Source organism: Falco rusticolus, chromosome 3, assembly GCF_015220075.1.
Source record: "Falco rusticolus isolate bFalRus1 chromosome 3, bFalRus1.pri, whole genome shotgun sequence".
Lineage (NCBI taxonomy): Eukaryota > Metazoa > Chordata > Aves > Falconiformes > Falconidae > Falco > Falco rusticolus.
In genome coordinates, this window is record NC_051189.1 from 112,740,334 (window position 1) to 112,765,872 (window position 25,539).

Here is a 25,539-nt window from a genome sequence, read left to right on the forward strand (position 1 = left end):
CTGTTGCATGATCTTCCTTCAGGTTTCTTTTGTGTCTACTGTAAAAACTAAGGCATGTACAGGAAGACAAATATTTTGTACCTATTTGTAGATATGTTCCTCTTCCTATCTGTTTTATATGTACAGAAATGCAAACCTTTTCATCAGTTTGAGCAACCTGTTCACCAGTGTGCATTGTCATAGTTCATTCTTACTGGCTGGTTGCTATGAACTGTGAAGACTTCTGAGAGGTGAGTGTGTGGATCTTGCTTCCCTTAGGCTCACTTGACCTTAAGGACTGGGGCTTTCCGCTGTGTGAGGTTATAGACGCTATGTATTCATGCGATGACAAATTGTACTTTCTCCAGATGAGGCCAGGCTGCATGTTGGAGCTAATGTTGGGGTGAGCTGGTGCCATCCCAGGGCTTGCCCAAATACAGAAAATTCAAGTCATTATGGGGGAAAAAACCTGAGGTATGGGCAGGTTGACAGTTGAGTATTGCTTTAAGTTGCTATGTGATTTCTACCTGTGAACGAACTTTTCTCGGAAGAGATTCAAACTTTCTTGGCTGCCTCACAGGGCTGGAAGCAGCCAAGATGCCCTGTGTAATAACCGGTGCTGGACCGCGGCTGTATTCACAGCTGATGAAGCGACAGTGTCTGTTGCTAGAGTTGCACAGTGCTTCCCAGCCAGGAATATCTGCTTTTCTGAGGTTTATAACTGTGCCTCACATTGAACTGGTTGATCTGGGTAGGCGAGGAAAGGAGTCCAGATGCTGTAGACAGCAAGCAGAGGGAAGCTGGCTTGTTCTGCCATGTTACAAGTGATTGAAGGCTCCTTGCAGTATTTTGGCTGCTCTGTCAGGGGCCCTTGCAATGTGTGCTTTGCAACACTCTTCCTTCTGACTGCATGACAAGTATTTAAGAAAAGTGTTTGCAAACAGCAAGGGTTGTCTTGCAGTTGCTCTATCCTAAATATTGCCATCCCTAAGCATGTCTTCACCAGTTGGAGCTCCTATACTCAGTGTGCTCCAACACATGGACTAGGGGTTGCTGTCAGAACAAAGGGGAGGGAGCTGAGCTGTGTGCTGGTTTCCAGTAACTCTTGGGAGTCTTTGAAGCTCATGGAGAGGTTTTAAGTATATAAAGACAGAAAGAGCTGTATGTGTGGGGAGGGTGCTGGCTGCCTATTATGGCCTATGGGAGTGGAGCCTGGGGAGAGGAAGTGAGAAAGCTAGGTCTGCAAAGAGCAGAGCTTGTTAAATAACAAGAGCTGGAAGGATGAGAAGAAGTTGTGGTGGCTGGAAGTTTTAAGACTGACTGGGTGAAAAGTACAAGCCTGCGGTGTAAATGTTGAGCGGAGGAGAGTGGGCTGTGTGATGGAGGTGGGAGTGGGATGCAGCTCTGCACTGAGGGGAACAAAGAGTAAGGGGCTGTAATGGCTGGAGGGTGCTTGCCCAGCTCTTTCCTCAGGCAGGAGTTGGTCAGAACTTGGTGAGTTCACCCCTCACCTGTACATGCTGTTAGCACTGTTGATACTGATTTGGCCATTGCAAAATCCTCTTCTCCTTTTTTCCCTTCTTGTCATCTTCCCAAGACTTGAGTCTCATTGTGCAAGATGATCCCTGGCTGTAGGAGTGAACTAAGGTTCTGTACTACAGGGACATTGGGCAATGTTGGTTTTACTTGAAACATAGAAGTTGTGTGTTTAACAAACTATCTGTTTGCAAGAAAAGTTTAAATCTTGTTGCTAAAGCAGAGTGGCGTCTTAGAAAATTAATTTCTGGTTGTGCCACTATCTTCTCATTGTGAAGAACAGTTACAGGGATGACATCAGAGTACTCTAATGCTGACAAATTTAATGTTTGTAAGGCTTATGGTTGATTAATACAATTTAACTCCTGCTCCTCAGAAGCCCTGTGAATGTCTGTTGTGCAGTAGTCTGCAATCCTATAGGGAACCGCAGAAATCAAGGCAGAGTGGCATGAGCTGACAAAAGGCAGGTCCTGGCTGGCACACTTGGTATGTCTGTTCTGGATAGAAAAACGAACCCACTAAGGTCCAGGAGGGCAGTGTGGGTATTTTGACAGTCAGGTGCTTCTGCGGAACAAAGTGCAGATGGAGATTTAATATCCAAGCATTCCAGTGCTTTCTGAAACATCTTCTAGGTCACACAACCCTGCCAATACAGGAGGGGCCACATGGTTCCCAGACCAGCGTATCAGATGGTGTACGGTAAGTTTACGCATCTGTCTGCTCTTTTGTTTTTACACTGGGGGTGCATCTGTGTGGCTGAGGCTCTTCTGAGATGGTCTTAGAGGGCAGCAATGGGAAAGGAAGAAGGTTAGCAGGGTGCTACCTAGCATTGCCTTTGTGCTGCGAAAAGAGGGTCTTGGTTACTTCTTAGTTCCAGAGCCTCATGTCTGCTAAAGTGTGCTTATTTATCCAGCAACCCCCTTTGCTATTGCTAGGGGATCAGACTGTCACATCTACCTCTTGCTTAATTGGCTGGAAGCCATTTATGCAGCTGATAAAGCAGTATGTGTATATGACTTCCTTGCAGGCAAATAATTTAAATTATTGTTTCACCTTGAGGCTTCAGTTGTAGCTCAGGACGGCGCATGATACTGAATTAGCCTTGACTGAACATGCAATTCCTTCCCAAAATGCAGATGAAGAGGCTGCTAATGTCACTCTTTTGGGCATATGCTGTGGGATGTCTCCTAGTAAGTCTCCATACCGCACTGTAATAGGCATACTGCAGTGTGGCTGACTGCCAGCTCCTAATCTATCACTTTTCTGTAGCTCACCACTAACAGTTCTCCAGTAGATTTATTGTCCTGGAAACGAAGCCTCCCCACGTAATTATTTTTGCCAAAGAAACAGAGGTTTCATAGGATCCAGCTTTGAGCACAGACAATTGGGCTGAGTGTAAATAAATAGTTCCCTGCGTACATGCAAGGGAACAACTACCTTGTGGTGGACAAGTGCAGAGGACAGAAGATACAGAGCTGAGTTAATGTCTTCAGGCGAACTCTGAAAATTGTAGCTGACTATTGACCGAGTCCTGTACTGTTCAAAGTAGTCTCATAGTGTAGGAGGTTAATACCAAGCCAGTAACACGTGGTACACCTTGCCTGTAGGTGGAAAGGAACTAACGTGCTTTGGTGGAAAGCCGGGGGGTTCTGTGCGCTATCAAAAATGCAGATCTGAGAGGATGAACCTGTTCTTTGTGAGCTTCAAAAGTGCCCCAAGCAAGCTAGTCTGTGCTAGGACAGCGAGCAGTGTTTCGGCCCAAGGGCAGGGTTTGTGGCTGCAGGAGGGTTAATACAGCCCAGTGTTACCTTTGGCCCACTGCAAACACCTCCCGTTGCCAAGGCTGCTCCCACATAATGCCCTTGTCTCCCACATAATGCCCTTGTTCCCTGGGACACGGCGTTGCCAGGCAGCCTCTCCAGCTGCGCATCCACAGCTGCCTGCGGGCTGCAGTGTAAGGAGTCGGAGCGGTGGCTCTACCGCGACATACCGCTCCTCTCCACATACCTATAGCTGGGTGAGAACAGCTCGTTTATCAGTTTTTGCGATAAGTCTGCCCCTTCTAGTTGGACTGGCGAGCCTGTTTCCCCTGTAGCTAGGCAGCACCTCTGCTTTGAGTCCGGGTCTGGCAAAAGAACGTCTGACCTGGCTGCGACAGACTTGAACGAGGAAGAAAAAGAGAGGACGCAAGGGAGTTGCGCGGAGTAAGGGGACGATCGGGCGGCGACAGCCTCAGCTGACAGAGCTTGTCATTGACTGGGTATTTTCTGAAAAGTCACAGAGGAGGATTTTCCATGTAGGGCGTTTCCATCCCCTGTGTTGTCTGTTTCGGCTATAAAAGCCTGTACTCTGCATCTGCAAATCAAACCCTGAAATGAAGTTGAAAGGAGGGAAGCAGGAGAGCTCTGACTACGATGGAGGCTCAAAGCAGGTAAGTATGTACCGGCCTTTATACTTCCCACTTGAGCCTCCCACAGAGATACGGAGCAGGCTCTTTGAGATCTGCAGGTACTTGTAGAGGGAGGAGAAGACCAAGATCTTTTGGGCTACCAGATCGACAACTGATTCCACAGGGAGAGCAGAGACGTGTATGTTCTTGAACCCAACTTATGTCTCTCTGTGGCGCAGTCTTGCACAGAGTCTCACGGATTTCTCTGTGTGCAGTTGACATAGCATGTAAATTCTGTGTGACTCACCCCTTCCGTATGCCAGTCTTCTTTCCTACTTTCTAATCAGGTTTAGACTGCAGATGCTGCTGGATGGGGACTGCCTTTCACAGCAGCATTTTTGTGGAATGTTGCACAATGCAATGCTCATGTATGCCAGAGGTTTTCCTGAAAGTGCTGAAAGTGAATAATTAACACCAGTGCCTCTTTTGAGCTCCTGGGACTTGTTTAATGAGAGCAAGACAGCGTGCTTTTCATCACCAATGCAAGAATGTCAACAGTCTACTCCCAGAAAATGTAGCTGGAAGCCTCAGCTTCCTCCTGATCCTTGCTCTGAGATCAACTTGGATTTTGATCTCCTGCAGTGCCTTTAACTGCAGATCTCTGGAGCTGGGGCTAGAGCCTCTGAGGAATATAAGGAATACCCACAGCTTTTTGGACAAATGCTCAGTGAGGGAGATGGTGGATCCTTCATGTGGAACCTGAATTGAGTGTCGGGAATAAAACCTCAGTCATCACAGCGGGGCCAGCCTGAGGACTGAATAGCAACTAAACTGTTGCAAAAAGCAAGTTAGTAGTAACGCTGAGGACTGTGTGCCCACAAACTTGGGTGGTGTTTGATCCTACTCCAGACAGCAGTTTCACCCTTCTGTTTAACTGTGAACTGCTGCTCTTCTGCCACGCAACCATGCCCTCACAGAGCTACTTGGGTAGGTTCTAATTGGCTTTGATGGCAACCAGATTAGATCCATAAACAGCCTGATCCTGAAATGTGGGAGGCAGACCAAACCAGCCTGTGAAAGCAGCACAAATGAACAGGAAAGGGATTTTGCCCCTTCATGAAAAATCTCTTCTTTCTAAAGCTTTCCTGTGCCAGTATCCTGTGTTTTTTCACTAACCAGTTCATGTGTTGGAAAACAGATAATTGCATATAACTACTTTCCCTGCAGGGTGTTATTTTAAGAATGATAACTTAAAAATTATTCATCATCCAAATGATCTGTCAATACCAGGAAAGAATAGGATTACTGTAATGACCATGTGCAAATCAAGCAGAGCAGAATGAGTTATAATGAAAACAAACTATTTGGCTTGCTTTATACAGTAACATGAAGTGAAAAACACAGAAGGCAAGTGTTAGGGTAATTATTTTTACTGAATGGCACTTAAGCCTAAAAGCCAAACCTGCTTCTAAGGTGTTGTTTGTGTGCTTTCTTTACTCTCTGCAGAAAATAACGCTTTGGCTTGCACTGGTAGTGCTGATTTCTGCATTAGGATCTTCTTTCCAGTACGGCTACAATGTGTCTGTTATCAATTCTCCGGCCCCGGTAGGTTGGACTGCAGAGCGGACCGTGACTTAGGAGCAGGTTTACAGACAAACCAAGGTAGAGGCGTAACAGTGGGTTACGGGGAGGGGGGTGAGTGGGCAGATGCTCGTACTTCTCTGTGCTTTGAGTCACTGGGCACCTGGTGAGAAGTGCTTCCCCAGGAAAGGGAAAGGTGCTGCTAAGGCGTATGACACTGCTGTTTGGACTTGTGCCTGGCAGAAGTGGGGCATGAGAAATGCCTTCCCTTCTGGAAACCAGGCAAATCCTATAAGGCAGGATAACTTGTAGTAACAGTTATTTAGTCCAGGCTGCTCCATCCCTCTATTGCATTCATATTCCAACTCAGCCATTCTGCTTTTTATCAAGACATTTGTTTCAAGCTTTATGGCATTTGCTGTTAAGTGGCTTGTACTTACTGTGCTAAACATGCTCTGTATTGCATTTCAGTACATGCAAGACTTTTACAACCAAACCTACTTCAACAGGAGTGGAGTGCCTATGGACAGTGGTTTCCAGATGCTGCTCTGGTCTCTTACTGTGTCCATGTACCCTCTGGGTGGCTTCTTTGGGTCCCTCTTGGTGTGGCCTCTGGTCAACAGCTGTGGGCGGTATGTGACAGTGGTGCTTAAAGTCCTTTGACAACAGTTTTCTGGGTTCAGATAAGACTTGCCTTACCAGTCACTCAAGCTTGCCAAGCCCATTAGGAGCGTGCCTGTCTCACACACCTTGGCTGTAAGGCAGATAGGCTGGTGATTAGTTGCTGTACTCAGCAATATGTGGTGTCTCCCACGTGTAGAGGAATTTATATGGTTTCAACACAGTCAAGGCCAGGCTGTATGCTGGGCACTGAGCCACGCAGAGAGCAGTGATGAAAGTCCTGGGCTAGGATCTTAGGTCAGGCCCAGCTCCTGCTGCTCAGATTTCCTGAGAAACCTCAGTTCTTTCTTGAAGCCTTCATTCCCTGCAAGAAATAATGGTGCAGTTGCCATTTTCTCTTTGATTACTCTTTGGAACGGGGATTCATTTGAGTTTTGGACAGTATAACACAGGGGGGGATCTATCTGCTGTTGGGGCCTTTGAAAGAAATAAACTGAATCTGTCTCCTTTTCTATTACTTTGCAGAAAGGGCACTTTGCTGATAAATAACATCTTCTCCATCACTGCTGCAATCCTTATGGGAACCTCAGAGCTAGCAAAAGCCTTTGAGGTAATCATCTTTTCACGTGTTATCCTGGGAATATTTGCTGGTAAGTGTATGGTAAAGGTAGAGCAATAAATATATTCTTGGTTATGTAAAGGTTTTTTTATTCTCACAACAGATGATTTCACAGGTAGCACATTTTAGCCAACATCTGCATAACAATGCTGTACTTTGGCATTTGCTGTACAGCATTGTTATGCAGATGTTGGCTAAAATGTGCATGTTGCAAAAGTACTAAAGATCTCTAGTAAACAATGGCAGTGAGGCTGGAATTCAAGAGCTCCAACAGCCAGGAAACCTGATTATGGTAATCTGTTTTCCCAGGTATCACAGAATCATAGAATGGTTTGGAATCGAAGGGACCTTAAAGACCATCTAGTTCCAATCCCCTGCCACGGGCAGGGACACCTTCCACCTGACCAGGTTGCCCCAAGCCCCGTCCAGCCTGGCCTTGAACACTTCCAGGGATGGGGCATCACCAGCTTCGCTGGGCAACCTGTGCCAGTGCCTCACCACCCTCACGGAATCTACTCTCTTTCAGTTTAAAGCCACCACCCCTTGTCCTATAACTACATGCCCTTGGAAAAAGTCTCTTTCCAGCTTTCTTGTAGCCCCCTTTAGGTACTGGAAGCTGCTTAAAGCAGATAGCCTAGCTTGGGGTTTGTTTGGTTTGGTTTTTTTTTTACTTTGAGTTGTGGGGTTTTTTTCCCCCGTTGGATTTACTGCAAAGATAGTAGGAAGCCAAGGAGAAGGGCAGTGGTGTGTGTGAGGTGCTGGTGTAAGTATTAGAGCTACAGAAATATGGAACAAACAGGAGCCCCAACTGGCAGGGTAGCCCCTGCTGTGCTGTACTCGGCATGCGCGGAGCCAGGTTGGTAAGGGTCCTGACAGCATTTAGGCTCCATTAATTGGCTTTGGGTTGGTGAGACCGACATGCTCTATGGTTTATTAGTGAGCTGGGGTATCCTGTAAAGATAAAATGAGAAAACAAGAAACTGACGTAGGAAAACAACTTGATCTGTAACATGCAGCAATTGCAATTGGCGAGCTAAGGCAGGAGACTCACCTCGTCCGATGGTTTTGTTTTGGCTTTCGACTCTCCTATGCTGGCAGCTCTTAGCGTTGGATCCCTGAATAAATACTAAGGCACCTGTAAAGTGTGATCCCTCTTTCCAGTTACTTGTAACTGACAAAGGAATCTGGACTGGCTGTCCTGACTTGCCCTTCCCAGCCTGGCCTCCCTTGGGCTGTGAGCATTGCGGCTGGGGCGGGAAGCTGCTGAACCAAGCGGGCTGCTTCAGGCTCTGGTGGGACCCCAGTGTCGCTGTGCCCGGTAGAAGGGCAGCTCTGGTGCTGGTAGCACTGTTGGCAGCCCTGCTGTCCACAGGGCCCCTCTGTGACAGGCCATAGGTGTCAACAGTTAGAAAGCCACTGTTACTTGAATGCAGTAGTCAAGGAGTCACTGCTAGCATGTTTTAATCTGGGCAATTAAAAGGTTGGTTATAGTGTGAGCTTAAAACACTACTACTCATGAGTTTAGTTTTACAACGCTTTCTAATTGCTTTAATATTTGTTTCCATGCCTTCTGGTTTTCAGCTAACAGCTTGATCACCTTTGTAACTCCAAGCTCCTGGAGGCTAGGAACCTTAGAAATGTAAGATAAGAGTCTTGCATGGTTATTTGACTCCAGGAGTTTGGGTTTTGCATGCCAGGATTTACAGCAGGAGCATGGGAGCTGGCAGCTTGCTAGGGTTACTGTGGGTAATGATGCAATGTTCCTGAAAATAAGCTGTGTTGGTGTCCTTTTAGAGTAGAAATTACCTATTCCGGCATGCTACCTGTAAGAGATCTCAAACCAGCAAAGCTCTCTGCAAAGTGTTACTGAGCAGTTTAAGTAGTGAATTTTTAAAAGCCAGCAAGAAGTCACATCCTTCCACCCTCACATCAGCTTGTTTGGATACTGATTTCTTTTCTTGTTTTAGGGGAAGTAGGAATTCCTCCCTTACACTTTGAGTTTATTCCCAAACCTGGAGTAGCACACAGTTTTAATTTGCCTGTATTGTGCTGAAGTACTTGGCAGACCCTGCTGGAGAAAGCTACTTTTAGGAAGGTAAATACTGAGAGCCCCCAGAACATCTGCCAGCTCTGTAGGCAAGACAGGCTACTGCTAGCCTTCTTGGACTCCAGAAGTGCTTTGCTGCTGAGCAGTTGATAAACTAGACCCTCAAAGCACCAGAAGGTAGGCAGGTTGTGCTCCCAAGGCCAGTTTCTGAGGGCACCAGATGCAGTGGTAAGATTTTTGTACTTCTCCATGTACTGAGCAAACCAATGCCGTTTTTTGTCCTGTCTTCCACTGAAAAGTGAGGAAAATATACACGGCTTATTCACTGGCCAGAAGATGACATTAAATCTTCAGCTGGAGTAGAAGGGCTTCAGTGTGAGGTTTCCATACGTACCAGCAGGGATCACTTTAGGCTCACATGGGAAAAAGGTGTCTTACTGAAGATGTGCTGATGTCAGGCAGCTGAATGTCTAATATTATTCTCTGCTAGGTCTGGCTTCCAACGTCGTTCCCATGTTCCTTGGAGAAATCTCCCCCAAAAATCTGAGAGGTGCTATTGGAATAGTACCCCAGCTCTTCATCACCCTTGGGATCCTTGTAGCTCAGATCCTTGGTCTCAGAAGCATCCTTGGGAATGCTAAAGGTAAAGCCCTGGCTCAGGACTTTTCTGTGGGCTCCATAAGGGAAATATTTCTCACGGTTGTCATCTTGTCTCACTTGTTGCAGGCTGGCATGTACTGCTGGGGCTTACTGGGATTCCATCGGCAATTCAGCTCTTTATATTGCCCTTTCTCCCTGAGAGTCCCAGGTATCTGCTGATACAAGAGAGGACTGAAAAGCAAGCGCGACAAGGTATGGTGTCATCCTTTAATGAAAAGGAAGGTGGAATGGGATAGATCTGACTGTGGGACATGACTGACAGCAACCAACAGTGAAGCAAGAGAGTGTGAAATTCTTCATTGACGCGTTGCTAGTAGATGGAATTCTTGCAGTGTTGCTCCTTTCTCTGCATGTGTGAATCCCTGACTTCCCACCATGGAAGCACTGCTGCCCATAGTTTTCATACTGTTCTGTCTTGATGAGAAGCAGGAGAACTCACTGTAGGCCTGCTCTCTGGGGTCTATAACTCGCCTTCCCCTCCCAACTAGTTCTGCAGAAGCTGAGAGGCTGCGATGATGTGGATGATGAGATAGAAGAAATGCGCCAAGAAGACCAGTCAGAAAAGGAAGGACATTTCTCTGTGCTCAGCCTGTGCACCTTCAGAGGCTTGCGATGGCAGCTCATCTCTATTATTGTAATGATGATGGGCCAGCAGCTCTCTGGGGTTAATGCGGTGAGTGGGAAGGCATGTGGGAAAAGCCAGAGGGGTGAGTAATAAAGGGATGGGACTTCAGAGTGGATGATGTGAGTCAGTGCTGATACAGGAGCTAGAACCTAGGGCACAGGAGTAGCCCTTCATCAGGGACACTGGTTCTGCATCATGTTGTGGTGGGTTGACCCTGGCCAGTACCAAATCAAGTACACGCATGTAATAGATACAGTCAAGCTGTCCTGTTAAGGACAGTTTGGATATTCTTAGAGCAAGGTGCTTCTGCCTGGGTCCAAACAGCGATATCTCCAGAAGTTAAAGAATTCAGTTCTCAGGCTTCAATGCACTCATTCCAGGATGTAAAAGCAGCCAAAATGGGATTCCCATGTTCTGCTTTTGGCCACATACAAACACAGCTGTGGTTTTGCTGCAGATCTTCTACTACGCAGACAGAATCTTCCAGTCGGCTGGCGTGGACAGCAACAACATTCAATATGTCACTGTGTTAATAGGCGCCATCAACATTGTCATGACTTCACTTGCTGTAAGTTTGTATTAGGGCTGTGAGTTCTAGTTTGTCCAGTCTCCCCTGTCTGTCACTACATTAGATTATGTTATTTATATGGACTGTGAGCTGCTTTGCACAGTAGGTGCCCTGCACTGTCCCTCGGTTGAAGGCAGCTATGTTGACCAAAGTGATTAATCATGCAGATTTCTCGCGTGCCTTGGAAACTTTCAGTCTCTGGTTTCCAGGCTGCTATACCCTCATTTTGGCGTCCAGCGTTAACATGCAGGGCTTCCACGCAGTTCTCGCTGGGACTGGGTACTGAAGAATGGTCTGCTTAGTCTCTCAGTGTTAGTGACATGTCCAGCTTTTTGCAGTTCCTGGGTGATTTCATGCCCACAATCCATCAGCAGATGGTGGAAATTTCACCAGATTTCTTAAAAGACAAAGACAACCTTCATAAATCTTGCTGGAATAAGAGCTGTGCTGCAGTGTCTGGTCTCTCATCCTCATCCTCTCCTGTCTTTCAGGTTTTCATCGTGGAATTCCTGGGGAGGAGAATCCTTCTCCTTGCTGGCTTTGGATTGTGCTGTGTCTCCTCCGCAATGTTAACTTTGGCCCTCGCTCTCCAGGTGTGTAGTTAAATGGCTCAGGTGATCCTACCCATGCATTTGTGGACTTGCCAGGCCATTGGTGTATTTTGAAGTTGCTTCTACACCCGGAGGTGGTGTGTGTGTGTGTGAGGGAGAACAGTACGAAAGGTACTTGTGTATCTACCTAAAGTGAACCCAGGAAAAGCAATGATCCTGCTTGTCTGAATACTACTTCCAGGACGTCACGTTTGTAACGCCTGTTACATCCATTTCTCGGAAGCAAGGATCATACCCAGGCTGTGATCTTCTTAGCCAAGTATGGACATATCAGGCAGTGGAGAGTGGCAATCGCTTTAGAATGCCTTCAATCTTACTACAAATAGTGCCTTGAATGTTAGTGATGTTCAGATAGGAACCACATCTAACCTGTGATTAAATTCTCTGCAGACCGCTGTCTCATGGATGTCTTACCTCAGCATCATGTGTGTCATTGTTTATATCACCGGACACGCTATAGGAGCCAGTGAGTATGCACAGTCTGGTACAGTCTCCCCGATGAGCTGGGTAAAGCCAAGCATTGCGTTCAGTTTCAAGTCAGAAGCTTTGTGGAGCTAATCCAAGAAGATCAAATTTCTCTCTTGGTTATTGTCAGCTAGGCTTCTTCATGTTCCCATGATGGCTGTGTCCATGAGGCAGGGGAGCATCTGGCTTTCAAGGGGAAAAGCAAAGGCACAACTGTGCTTGTGCCTGAGATTCCCCCAGTAAGATCTGGAGCAAAACTATGTTGAGAGAGCGAGCCCTACCAACCGGGCAGGGATGTTGCATGCTTGCATCTCTAGGCATCAAAATAGAAGCAACTCAAATTATACGCATGGCCCTGCGGATCGCATTGCAGAAGAGAGATGTGCAGATAGATGTGGATGTTGGAAAGGCTTTGTCCTGACTTAGCTTCTCAGCATGGTAGAGTTGTCTGTTTAGTTTGGAAAGCCCTGCCAGACCCTTGCAGGATGCAGCAATGTGGTTTTGAAACTCCCGGAGAGGTTTCACTGGCAGATGGAATTACATACAACCTTTCCTTTTTCATTTATGCCATCAGGCAGATTCAAGCACCAGATGAATCCCTCCCCTCCAGCAGGGAGATTGCTGGAGGGAGAACACCAGGTCAGCTGGACCAGTGGCCTGACCCCGTTAACAAGAATATGCTCTGTTTCTGCTGAATCCTCCTGTGGGGCAGCAGTGCAGGGCACAAGCCTGAGGGCTTCTTCCACGAGTCATTTTTCCAACACCTGCATGTGTTGGGCTGTTTCTTTGTTGTTCTTTTTATAAGAAGCAATGACTTGCTTAGTTGCTGCTCATACGGTGCTCTCTAGAGAGACAGTTTGTGTTTATCGCTCTTAATTTTACAATTTATGCTGGAGGTGGGTTCATGGCTAAGGTGCAGCCATAGGAGAGGAGAGATTGATTGCTGTGTGTGAGCTTAGGCAAGTCATTGAATTGCCTTGTTTGTTTGTGGGGTTTTTTTTACTTAATCCCTTATTTGATTTATTGGGTGTTTGTAAACACTAGTTAATTCAGAAACCATTGCCCGCCACGGAAATGAACAGTGTAATCTAGGAATTCACAGTGGGGGAATTGCCTTTGGGATTGCTAAATATGCAACTACCTTCCAGGTCCAATTCCTTTTCTGATGATCACAGAGATGTTCCTACAGTCATCCCGGCCTGCAGCATTCATGGTGGGTGGGTCTGTGCACTGGCTATGCAACTTCACCGTGGGGCTCGTGTTCCTCTACATGGAGGTAAGAGGCAGTCACATGACAGGGCAAGACTTAAGCAAGAGCTTAAAAATAATATCTTCATCCCTGCATTGTTAGAGTGCTGTTTTAATCCTGAGTGGTGTAAATACCCGGGTTGGTTCCCACCCAGCACCTGTATGTAGCATTATATATTAAGGGAAAGAAATTATGTTAATCGGCATCTTTTATTACATGTCTGTTGCACGTGCTTTAAAAGAAAGCAACTATTTTTCCAGGTGAATGTCTGATCCTGAAATCAGCAGCATGGAAAAGACTGCAAATTCCCCATCTTCCACCGGGGGATGGGAGCAGGGTGTGTGTCTAGGGCTGCCAATTTTAGCTTTTGATCTCTAGGTCACCAGTTCAAACTGATCCCCAGCAGCAGTGACCCATAAACTAGTACAGCTGCTGATTTTGGCTTGGGCAAAGGGAGCTGGATGAGTTTAATTTGTTTTGTGTAACAGACCCTCACACTCCTTTTCCAGTAAATCCATGGTGGTTTCCCATAAGTCCATAGTGGTGGTATGAGAAGACAGAATCTAGAACTACCCCTAACTCCTAGTAATTCAACTTAAAATATGTGCACATCCCTGTGGCAGCTATTTTTTTTTTTTTTTTTATAGCTATTGCAGGGCTCAGCGTGTCCAGATCATGAAGTGTACACAACTGGAGTCCCCTGATCCCTCCTCTGTCTTCTTTCCTTGCCCTAGGCTGGACTTGGACCCTACAGCTTTCTCATCTTCTGTGCCATCTGCCTTGCCACTGTAGTTTACATCTTCTTTATTGTTCCTGAGACTAAGAACAAAACCTTCATGGAAATCAACAGGATCATGGCCAGGAGGAACAAGGTGGAAATTCAGGAAGTCAAAGAAGATCTTAAGGACTTCAACACTGTCCCAGACAGGCAGGCAGAGATCACCTCCAGCAAGGAGCTGTGACCCAGCCTGGTGCTTGGCCTGGCCCAGACAGTTTTCAGGATCTGTTCCGCAGGAGAACAAATACACGGATTCATTGTTTGATACTGATTTAATTCAGACCTTCTGTAAACTTCCCACAACAGGAGCTTCCAAATAAGCGTTGTGCCTTGAGAGTGTTCTCCCTGTAAGTAATTAGCAGAACCGTTCTGCTTCACGGCATAGCCACTGCCAAGGCAAATTACCCATTCATGGTGTTTGTCACAAGGAAAGGGCAATGTCCTCGCTCAGCTCAGCTCCTCTGATCAAGTAACCTATGTCATAAGGTGATGTATGTCCCTGATGTCCTGACTGACACCTCTCAGGTGACACCAGCCAGCACTTGGGCTGGGTTTTGGTCAGTGGTGTGCAAGGAGTGCGCTGCATTCCTCAGGAACTATCATTCATATATTTGAGGGCCCAGCACGGGTGATGCCAGGCCTTTGGTGCTCTGGGGTGAAGAGTGTGAGTTGTTCTGAGGTGCTTTGCTAGATGGGCTGATAATGGCATTTATCCTGTCAGCCCTTGCCCTTCCTCCTTGTGCTTCAAAGGACAGCTGAACTGGAAATGTGTATCACTGTAATTCACCACCACCCTGCTCCCCCACCTCTCTCCTTCACGTCAGACCTAGTCCTCAGCTGTTGCTGATGAGTCCTCCCAAAGCCTTATTCTTGAGGTTTAGGAGTCATCCATCTGGCTGATGCTTACTCACAACCAGTTATACCCATTTGTTCCAGTGGCACGCAGGTCTTTGAGCTTTTTAGTTCAGTTCACTCCCTAGTGCTTACTCTTCAGCTGCCAAAGAGCAACAGTCCCTCTCTTAATCCTTTAGTAACCCCCCCGTATCCCTACTCTGTACGCGTGAGCCAGCTGAAGCTCATTTGTCCCCCAGAGATACATCGTACTGAACTTGGCCAGAACCACCTGCTGCGTCGCAGGTTGATTCTTGTGCAGTGGGCTACAGGTTGGAGCCTGTGTTGACGGGTATGTCCAAACTTGTCTTTAGCTTCTCACATTGAATTGCTTAAATTTAGCTTTTGAAAAAACTCAACTCTCAGGTTTTTGAAACCGCTTGAAGAGTCTTCAGATAGTTTAGAGCCTCATCTTTCTACTGGTTTCTGGTTGTGTCCCCTAAGGGCACCACGCCACCTGAAGGCTAAATTGGTTTGGAAAAGCTCTGAGTCTAAGGACTAGTGCTTACACTCAGAAGAAAATGCATGCTGATAAAAATGGAGGATTTCTTATTTATTAGTTTAAGGGGCTTAGGGGTTAATTATGGAATAATTTAACATAGGGAAATTCAATTTAATTGATTGTTTATGTGAAGCTACTGCCCTCTGTTTCAAAAAAAGCAGAATTGTTGAACAGCCTGGCATGGATTTAGTATTGTTGATGGAAATAGTCCTTCACATGATTTAAGTTAACCTTAGAAAATAAGTTTTATACCTGCCCTCAAACTTTGATGTGTACATGTTGAAAAAGAAGTTGTTTCTGTGCTCTGTCTCTACATCCATTTACAGAAAAGAAGACCTGACACTGATCAAAGCACAAAGATTTTGTAGGAGCTGCGCTGTGTCCTGCAAGGGCTTTACATACCCTTTCCTACGTGGTAGATCTCCCGAGGAAGGGGTGACGAACTGATGGCGAGGAATGGGAAGGAAGGACACATGCAGGGAAGGTGGTGAGAAAAACAGACTGGATGAGGGATGTGAGAGAAACTTTGAGGCAGTGGCTGCTTTGACCAGAGAGTTGCTCTTCAGCATTTAGGAAGAGCTATGTATGGGGACCTAAATCCAGCTCCTGGGAGGGATGTGACAATGCAAGGTGTTGGACTGTGCCAAGTTTTGCTCTGTTCTTTGCCTCTGTCCGGTTGATGGAGGCGTTGCTGTCTTGGAAAAATGACCTGGGACACTAGCAGGTGCATAGTGAGCCTATACAAAGCAGAAGGAGAAAGCAAATAATCTTAAGTTTTTCTCGGTGTCCCCAGCAAGCAGTTTGGATTCTTCTGCTGCCTTAACATTAAAAAAAAAAAAAAAAGTTGGGGTCACTGACAGCTGGTGTCAGACTCCAGAACCACCCCCCCAAAGAGTGTCATGGAGGTTTCTCCCCATGCTATGATATCTCCCTTCGTTTGCCCTGGTTTGCACAATGCAAGTGCCCGAACATCTGCAGGACTGAGAACTTGGCTCCACAGATTCACATGAGTCATCCACCCTGCAAAACCATTGGAGAATGTCCCAAGAAGAGTGTCTCTGTCTTTCCCAAGGACAAGGGTCCCTCCAGCCTGGCTCACATACCCCTTCTGGATACTCTTTGCTTTACCAGCTGCTCCGTTGAGCCATAAATTTGCCATTCCAGACTGGGAGGCCCATGCCAGGCAGTAGTGCAGCCAGTCTTGTGCCTTGTGGTACAGGGGGAAGCTGATGAAATGACCTCCTATCCACAATCCCACATCTGTGCCCACAGTCACCACTAGCTCGTTATCCCTCTCCTGTGTGGAGTAGGAAATAACAGTCTGACTGCCAGCATGCTGGGCTTTTGTCCAGAAACATAAGGTGAAGGCTTGGAGAGACATATCATGGAGGGGATGAACGTTTACGGAACTCTCAATGTTTTCCATAGGGAAGTAGAAAGCCGGAAAAGTGCTGGATTTAATACCTGAAATAACCACAAAACCAGTTGTTACATTTCCTGCTGTGCCTATCAACAAGCCCAAATCCTGAAGAATACACTCATAAAAACTGGCAGGGCTGTGGCAGTCTTGAGCCACCATTACTGGAGCGTGTCGTACCAACAAGGAAGGGGCTTGAAATGATGAAAAGCTTAGCTCCCTCACTGGGAAAATTGCTTTCCTCCCCCCTATCTTTCTCGTTCCTTGTCCTGTGTAAAATAGAGATTATGATTATCCTAGGGGAACTGTGAGCTTAAATTCCTTGCTGTTTGTAAAAATGTGCTTCCATGATGCAGGAGAAAGCTGCAGTTGCTGTGAGAGCAGCTAGATTAGGGCTAGCCTTAATGATCTGTAGTTTAAGAATTTCCATCAGCAGGCCTAGATATGGGACAAAATTCTACCTGCACATATGAGTAACAAACCTGTTAATGACTTAGGCCATCAAGGACAGTAGGACATGGGCTCGTCATCCTTTCAGGGTAAGCTGGACTCAAGAACAATATGTGTGTTTCTTACCTATGTAGTTCACTCCATTCAGAAACTCTCTCTTCATGTCTTGGAGCTGCACCTGGATTTGTTCTAGTCTGAGGCTGAATTCTTCTGGCCGGCATTGTTCTAGAGCAATCGGACAGCTGAATTTACAGAAGGCCAGGACACACACATGGTAAATTTTCTGCTTTCTAGTTTGTAAAATGTTTGAGGGAAACATTTGCTTTAACATGCAGCATCTCACCTCCAGATGGTGCCTGGCTAATTAGAGCTGTTCCTACCATGGTTAGTGTGCCTCACCCTTATGGATGCAGACACACCTGAACCTAATATTCTTGTGTGGTGCCTGTGGCACCACTTGGAAGATTTTGGGAGATCTGGCCACTGCAGTCAAAAGAAGGGGCTGGCACACAGCCTACAGCCACCGCTGCACCATTAGGAGCCAGATGTGATGGCAGGGGGCAGAGGCACACGGGCCATCTCCACCTGCTGTGCAGGGTTGCTGTGACTCCTGGGAAGGATGATCTCCAGCGGACCTAGCTTAAGTGATTTGCAACTTAACTCCTTCCACATGGGTTTCTTGGCCCTCGAAGGGAAAGGCTGAGTCCTGCCTGCTGACTGACTTTACCATGGATGAGTTCGGCTCTGAAGGAGGACTCCACTACCCGCCCGTTGAGGGGCTGAGCATGCCGGTAGTCATTGCGCAGCATCTTGTTTTGCCAGTCCAGCAAGGAGTTCTCCAGGAGGCTGATCTGTGAGAAACGCAGGCGTGTTACGGAGGGCAATGGGAACAACAGTTCTGCCTAGAAGTGCAGCGCAGGTCCTGCAGCTCAGGATTAAACCTAGCAATTTGTTATACAGCAACCCACAGGGTCTCTTGCTGAGTATTAGCGAGGCGAAAGGAACAGAACATGAAGGCTATTATCAGCTAACTTGTTCTAAAGGTATTTTGCCTGAAGGAGATTTTTGACACCTGCCTGATGATATGCATGGATGGAGATTTTTGCTGCTATTCTGTAGCATACTGCTTTTTCACAAGTGCTTACTGCCAAAAAGAGTATTTCTTTTCCAAATGAGAACATGCTGTGATCCTTCCTACTGTTAGTCTCTACTTTATCTTGTTCTGATGCTTCTTTTTCATTAAGGAAAATTAATTGAACCACTCTGCAAGCCTCAACAATAAGCTTATTTTACTTGTGTTACTTTTTTCCTTGCTAAAGCCTTTGTCCTGACAAGGTGGTCAGAGGGAGGAAGATCCTGCCGCATGACTGTATTCAATGGCTGGGACAAGTGGAGGTTACTGCCCAGTGCTCCTGTGCACTCAACAAGGTCCTCTGGAGCCTGGATCAACCCTTTCTGGTTGCACAGCCAAAACCCACAGCAGGCCACTCCTGAACTGGTCCAATCTGGCTGCACAATGTAAGTGTAGACAAGAAAAACCCCAAAATTACCTTCTAAAAACATGCTAATTATTCTCTAAGTAATGTTATGAAATTTTTTATGGTTTTTTAGGGGGTGGGGAGGGGGTGGACTCTTGCAGCTGTTTGTGCCTTGTTGATTGACTAGTCTCTTCCTTTTCATAGTGCTTCAGCATGGTTGAGCTTAACTGACCGGAGAGCTTTGTTATCGCTCACCAGACCTCAGGTAAATGCTGCTGTGCAGAAACTGGTCCTTGCTGTGATGTAGCATCATGGTGACATTACAGTCACTTATAATTCCAGTCACTTAGCAGTCTGTCCCAAAAGCCCTTTATGAGAAATGCCCTATTAGCTCCTTTGTCAGGTTGTTCCCAAATTCACGGCAGGACAGAAAAGGAAATTTCTGTGGAAAGGTGAAACATGGAAGAAAGAGAATCTGCTCTGCCTGGTAAAGAGCTACCACTTACCTGTGTGTGTGACAGGACAATTGGAGAATGAAAGATGGTCCAGAGCACACTCTCGGAGCAAGGCGGCGTTGTTAGTGAGCCCTGGTACCGGTAGAAGTGTGAGAGGTTTTCTGGCAGCATGGCTTGGACATTCAGAGAAAAGAGTTTTGTTGATTGACCTTGAAAGGAAACAGGCAATGTTAACTATTACCGGGCAATGAAGAGAAAGGTGAGAGTGGTGTTAGAGCTGGGGCTGGCATGTCGCTTTGCCCAGAGCGCTGGTATTTTGGGCCTTTGGCAGAACCGGGTGAAGGTGGAGGGAAATGAATGGTCCTTTCAGTAGATCTATGATTTGTCCTTGAGAGATACCTGGGGTCCTGGAGGAGGTGGGCAGGTGCACCTCAGTGCTCTGTCAGTAGCCGTTAATCTGTGCAGAAGCAGAGCATGTCAGTGCAGCAGAGCCCCTGCTATATGGCACGCCGACCGCAGGGTCGTAGGAAGGGGTTTGGTGGTGCTGCAGTGTGTTGCGTAGACCGACCTACCAGGAGTAGGTTTATTGCTGCCTTGAGCATCTCCCACACACCCCTGCTGCGTGGGCTGCTGTTTAAGCTGCATGGGCAGGGAAGGCGTGAAGTTGTGCGTGGCTGAGGATGCTTGGCCACGTAACTGCAAGCAAAGCACCAGCAAAATGGCTGTCCCCAGACCAGTACATATGTACAGGCTTTGAGAATGGAGAAAGGCATTCCCAGGTCTTACCTGCAAACCTGATTTTTGCCAGTTTGGAAATTAATTCACTGTAGTAGGTATTCTCGAAGTGCCCATCCTAAACACAGCATAGAAACTTGAACAAAAGGTTAGTGACCTGCCTGTCCTTCTATACCACTGATCAGCCTGGGGGACTAGCTGGTGAACTGGGAGACAGAGAAAACAAATACTATCGCCGATGTCTTGGTAGGCTGGTCAATCCTAAGCATGATAACGTATGTACACATAGATCTGGGGTAGAATAGTGAACTGCAAGGATCCTTTCCTTTTTCACGACTTCTAAGTGTTCCCCTTTGCAAACCAAAGCAAGGCCTTGAGGTACAGCAAGGAAAACCCAGCTGCCACACCTGATAATCCATCTGTACTTCTTACGGGCAAATTTTTCTGGGGCTCCTGGGTTGTATTGGCTGCTATTGCGTGAACCCCAAATGGCATAAGGGAAGAACAATTTTGCTATGGCACAGCTTCCTCAGGCTGGTGCCAGACATCATCTCTCAGGATAGGCGTGCAAAGCACAAAGGCTGCTTGTGTCTGGACTACGATTATGGTACAAACACTGACCACAGACTGACCTTGCTCAGTAGCCTGAGCATCAAACCTACCGTATACAGGAAGGCAAGTACAGCCAATCCGTTTGGTTTATCTTTGGCTTCTTCAAAGCTTGAGTAGTCAGCTGAATTGTAATGGACAATGTGCAGCTGCCAGAAGAGAGACAGGGTCATTTAGTAAAAAGCGATAAATGGCTTCCTTGGTGCTTTAAAGGACCCAATACAGACTGAAGGGACAGTCACCATCCTGATTCCTGCTGCTTGTGCTTCACAGCACAGCCAAATAGACCTTTAGTTTAATAGGGTTGTGATGAATGTGGAGGACCAACTCCATCTTTGAAGGATATTAGTGCTATTGCCACAGTTTTTCTTGAAGTCTTCTGCGCCAGCACCGTCAGGCTCAGCCCCTGCATTGCACCAGCCACCTGCACTTACAGAAGCCCTGTTTCCCCCACTTGTCTCCGCCTTGCTTCCTGCAGGCTTTGTGGGCTGCAGCTTCCACTTTCCCAACGGGCAGATTTGCAATGCACCCTCCCTCCAGCGCACCCTGTCCACAAGTACCTCTGCCAGGTATCTCATCCCATCTATGGTGTGTTCAGAGCCGCTGGTCTCCAGGTCCAGGCCACCCCAGTGCAGATGCATCTGTACAGCTGTGTAGACGCCTGGGAGCCCTCTGGAGATGCGCATGGTGGGTGGCAAATCAATCTGAACTGAAAAAAACAGGATCAGAGACAGCAGTGGGTGCAGCCATGCCCGTTCTTGTAGTTATGCTTACGGTGCCTAGTGATTTCTGCCAATAACACCCTCTCTGAAATAAGCTGTCCCAGTCATGTTCAGGGAACTAACTCCAGGATGCAAGGAAAACCATTCAAGCTTAAAGCTAGGTGTGCCTAAAATCTTTTCTGACCTCAGGCTTGTGCACCACAATGACCCCACCAGACACAAAGGTGACTGGCCACTAGCTGTGTCTGCAGGCTTTTTTCCATCTGGGCGGCGGAGTTTTTCATTAGGCACTAATAGAAGTGCTTTCATGCCCATCTCTTGAACTCTACATCACACCTTGCAGGGCACTGCACAGATTTGTTAACTACTTCATTTCCAAGGAAGAAAAGGGGAATAGAAATCAATGAAGTGATTGGTCTCATCTAATCTGTCATCATAATTTTCCAGTATTCTGGACTCCGCATCTTCTAGGGACAGGCATACTGGGTCAGAGCCCTGTAAGTTTGAAAGGGCTGTGTTAATGCTTGAAGGATTTGTAGAGAAAAATCTCTCTGCCAAGGAGTATTCACAAAGAGACTACAAACCATTTGTCTGCCTACTAATACACTGCCACAAACCATAAATATGCCAAACCTAGGAGTGAAGATGGAGAATAGCCTCATCCTAATGAAAGCCTAGAGCATATTACAAAAAATAGCAACTATCCTTGCAAAACATAGCACATTATATGATTCACTAGTCATAGTTTGGGTTTGTGACAAGTTTCTTTTGTTTGTAAACTATTTACAGACAGGCAAGATGTAGATGTGTTTTCTTGTAATATTCGAAAGAGTCTAGAGTGGGGGGAAAAAACATCTACCTTAATTTTTACATAAGGTCCCTGCTGACTGCCATCCATAATTAGGGTTATTTACCTCACTATGGTTTCTACTTTCCAGAGAGCTGTGTTCTGAGTTTATGACAAGCTTAAGTCTTCTGTAAGATATTTTAAGCAAATACTTGCTGAAAGCATGAAAGTAGGTAACAGCCTAGTTTGCTTCTGCTTTTCACTTATGTAAAAATGTGCGTGGAAAGAATGACTGCCCTGAGCTGGAAGTGCCTTACTCCTGCTTAGCTTAGCTCTAGTTGTGCCAGGCAGTGGAAAATCAGCTGGGATTACGCAGTGTGAATCTGAGTGCAACTGCACCTTTCTCTAGTGCTTCTGCTCTGCAGTTTGGACTTTTGTCCCTTACTGCCCTACAGATTGCAGCATACGCAGCCAGCCCATTTCCCCAACTCTGGCCTCTGAGGCAGTTGAATTAACAAAGGCCACACTCGAGGTCCCAGTTTTAAGACAAATCTGCTACTGGAGGAAGCGGCACACATCCTGCGTGGATGACATTTTAATCTTCCAGAGCTGTGTCCATCCATGCTACCTGCTAGAGGACCAGTACTGGGTGGTTTTTTTTGTTGTTGGTTTTGTTGGTTGGTGGTTTGTTTTTTTTTTTTTTTTAAAAAAGTCCAAATGCCAAATACAAAAGGCTTCATTAACCTAAGGCTGTCTGAGTGTATCTGCACACAGACGCTCTGCGCTACTGCAAATAGACTTTATCAGGTGGGATTTAGCCTGGAAATTATACAACTAGAGAGAAAGTGTAGGCGAGACACTTGGTCTTCAACTCCCAAGAGCCTGTAAGGAGACTCCTGCTGATAAATCCATCTACTGTTCCTTTCAGACCTGCTGAATATTTTCTAATGTGTCCCAGTGCAATATTTTCCCTGAGAGAAACAGCTATCCTGTTGCATCTCACTGAAGCCAGTAGGAAAAGCTAGTCTGACTTCACAGGAGCTGTGAATAAGGACAGTCATTTGCCTTTGTGCTTTACTAAAACGCCCTGCATCAGAAAACTGTTGTTTTGACGTTAACAACAGAATAGGAAAATACACACATGCAGTCAGATTTGAAAGCTAAACCTGCAGGAATTAATTTGTAGGCAGTCAGGGTAGCAATGCTTCTAACTGGGTATTAAGCCTTGAGACTGTGGGGCCAAAACCAAGGCTTTTAGCACATGGTGTGCTTCAGATTCCCTCCCCAAGACCTGAAATACCAATCCTCTGACTGTTATGTGAGGGATTCCCCCCCTGTGTTGTACTTTGTGTGACCTACATCTAACTGAACCTTGGGTAAAAACTTGCTACTGAGCTATGGTTCTCCATTCCTATCACTTCTTATTATTGCACAGGGGAAAAAGATGCATTTTCTGAATGCAGAGAGGAGTCAGTGTGCCCCAAGTACCACTCACTACTATAGTCCTGCAGTCTTGTAGTACAATGAAAGAAAGGGTCACTCTGTAATGCTCTGTCTGCCTTTTATCCCTTTCTAATGTCTAACAGAGAAAATATCTTGCAGAAACATAACTGCCTTTTATTTCTCTGGTTTATATGTGTGCTTCTGGAGAGCTTTCCTGTGTGATTGGGGAAAACAGCAAAGCTAGGAGATCAGAATGAATTGAGATGGCAAAGCAAGGTAAGGTGAGTTCAGAAAATAAAAGGGCACTGTCTGTGAAAAGCATTTGAATCAGCTAAAATGAATAATCTGATCCTGTGCTGTCACAAGCTTGACATCCTCCCAGGGCATCTGCTCAGCCAGGGAAGAAAGAGCTGCCTAGCACTATAGCAAAGCTGGCTTATTCCACTGCATTTCAGCCTGGAGTCTCTTACTGGCTACAAGAGGTTTGTGATCACGTTCTAGCTGTGGCAACGTGCTGAGATGAACACATAGGAGCTGTTCCCATCCCCTGCACATGCTTGGAGAGTACATACCTGAACTCATAAAGTCTTCTTTATACCCCAACCACAATGTAGTAAGTGCATGCTGCACTGCCCAGGTGAGACCTCCAGGGGATACAGCACAGCCTACTGTATAGCATAAAGGCAGAAAGCTGTCGGGTTCAGAGATTTCTCTTCCATTAGCAGTCCCAGCAGGAAGGTGTGTTCTTGCTCTCACTGAATGTACTGCAGGATTCGAGCCAGCACGATGCCCAGAGACCCGAGCTGGGCAGGGCAGGGTACTAGCAGAGAGGCCCGATTGAAAGATCTGGGTTTGCAGGCCAGACCTACCGTTAAAGATGTCTGCCTGTCGAAATTGTAAGGCCTTTGCTTTGCTGCTGCTGGTCTGTTCCCTGTGCTGCTGGCTGCCAGCATCACCCACAGTGCATGGGGGGCCCTGGGTGCAGCGGGGGTGTGGGCAGCCGTGCCGCGGCACTGGATGGGGCTGGGGGTACAGCCAGCACCTGCTGCTCGCGCCTTGCAGCCCTGTTTCCTGACAGCGGGTGACTGACAGCAGGGCTGCTGCAGGACCAGATAAACACCTGGAGGTCTGCACCTTGATTTCTGTGTTAGGTGGCTCCTCTATCAGCAAGGACTTCTTGACCAACTCCTCTTTTTAAGTGGGTAACAAGACAGATCCCCCCCAGTCTTACCAGAGTGACCGTTGTTGGTCATCGTGAAATCCCCCTGCAAAGGCCCATCATAACCGCTCAGCTCCAGCCGCAGCAGCTGGGGGTTGTACCTCACTCTCTTCCTCTGGATGTCGATTGGAGATTGGTGCTTGCCAGCACAGTCTGCGAAGTGCCTTCCCCAGTGCTCTTCATCCAGCTCTCCTTCTGTGTGGAGGGGAAGCAAACCAGGTTATCAGGACACAGTGAGAACTGTTGTTAAGTCAGGAGTCAGAAAACTCTCATCATTTGCCAGCCGGACATGTCAATCCAGTTGTTTTAACACCAGGAGCTGCAGCAATAAAAGGTTGCTCTGCCTCCCCTAGAGCGAAAATTGACATTATTCTGTCTGCAGGACAGCTGTGCTGCAGAATAGGAAACCTGCACTGCAGTAATAGCTTACAGATCGCTGGAGACTGAATTTCCACCAAAAGAGAAGCAGCCTTTATACAGAAATGGATTTAAATGGCTCTCAGCTGTCAAAAGTGGGACATCAGGTTCTTAGCCAATGGGAGAGTGGGGGGGACGAGGGCAACAGGTGGGAATTCTCTGCTTGGGATCAGGAACTGGCAGCAAATTTGCTGATTTTAACTAGGGGGAGAGCTAACAAAAGAAAAAATTGTTTAAATAAATGGCAGCTTTTGTGTGTTTTCTGGGATAGGAGCGGTCTGGGGTGGCTTTGATGTCCTGGGTGTGAGTTTATGAACAAAACCCAACCCCCTGGGTGAGGGTAGTGCTGTGCCTGGTGCCCCCTTTTTACACACAACAAACAATGAGAAAGTCATTCATTGCTTTTGTGAGACGAATCCTGGTGTGGAATAGGACCCGGGTGTCCCAATTTCAGGATGCAGTTGACTGCTCTGAGGTCTTAATGCCCCTTCAGCCCCCAGGCCTAATAGCCCTTAAAGGTCATGCGAAGTGTTTATACCAGGAAAACTGTTCAGTGTCACCAGCTCAGACATAAACCTTTGACATGGGTCTAAGAACTAGAGGCCCTCGCTTCACCTGCATGTGTTCATCACCACCGCAAGTACTGAATACTAAAAAACCTCCTGTGGTCACCTGTGAAGGAAGCA

At 46.8% G+C, this 25,539-nt stretch overlaps 2 protein-coding genes across 3 annotated transcripts; one reads left to right on the top strand and one right to left on the bottom strand.

Moving 5' to 3' along the window:
* The first annotated feature begins 36 nt into the window (after positions 1-36).
* On the top strand, positions 37-15,905 carry LOC119144968 (solute carrier family 2, facilitated glucose transporter member 5-like). 2 transcript variants are annotated; one of them, XM_037380950.1, is made up of 12 exons: positions 37-3,946; positions 5,411-5,509; positions 5,957-6,117; positions 6,632-6,756; positions 9,263-9,415; positions 9,499-9,624; positions 9,921-10,105; positions 10,515-10,625; positions 11,117-11,218; positions 11,627-11,702; positions 12,850-12,977; positions 13,685-15,905. In XM_037380950.1, the coding sequence occupies exons 1-12, from the start codon at positions 3,890-3,892 to the stop codon at positions 13,910-13,912; spliced, it is 1,551 nt and encodes a 516-aa protein (XP_037236847.1). In that variant the 5' UTR covers positions 37-3,889; the 3' UTR covers positions 13,913-15,905. The 2 variants fall into 2 exon arrangements, with proteins under 2 accessions (XP_037236847.1, XP_037236848.1); XM_037380951.1 differs by lacking the exons at positions 37-3,946; positions 5,411-5,509 and having other exon boundaries at positions 6,098-6,117; positions 6,632-6,716.
* Positions 15,906-15,971: 66 nt separating this feature from the next.
* On the bottom strand, positions 15,972-24,642 carry CA6 (carbonic anhydrase 6). Its single transcript, XM_037380065.1, has 8 exons — positions 24,449-24,642; positions 20,826-20,974; positions 20,319-20,414; positions 19,708-19,774; positions 18,973-19,130; positions 17,716-17,839; positions 17,115-17,213; positions 15,972-16,585 (listed from the first exon to the last, which is right to left on the bottom strand). The coding sequence occupies exons 1-8, from the start codon at positions 24,468-24,470 to the stop codon at positions 15,972-15,974; spliced, it is 1,329 nt and encodes a 442-aa protein (XP_037235962.1). The 5' UTR covers positions 24,471-24,642.
* Between the last annotated feature and the right edge of the window lie 897 nt (positions 24,643-25,539).

Bases quoted from the DNA above. Each gene is read 5' to 3' on its own strand.
- LOC119144968 (XM_037380950.1), top strand. From the start codon at position 3,890: ATGAAGTTGAAAGGAGGGAAGCAGGAGAGCTCTGACTACGATGGAGGC. The intron at 3,947-5,410 runs GTAAGTATGTAC...TACTCTCTGCAG, and splicing joins ACGATGGAGGCTCAAAGCAG to AAAATAACGCTTTGGCTTGC. The intron at 10,626-11,116 runs GTAAGTTTGTAT...CCTGTCTTTCAG, and splicing joins TTGTCATGACTTCACTTGCT to GTTTTCATCGTGGAATTCCT.
- CA6 (XM_037380065.1), bottom strand. From the start codon at position 24,470: ATGACCAACAACGGTCACTCTG. The intron at 19,131-19,707 runs GTAAGACCTGGG...TTTCCTTTCAAG, and splicing joins GGCAAAAATCAGGTTTGCAG to GTCAATCAACAAAACTCTTT. The intron at 16,586-17,114 runs GTAAGAAACACA...TGGTTATTTCAG, and splicing joins GAATGGAGTGAACTACATAG to GTATTAAATCCAGCACTTTT.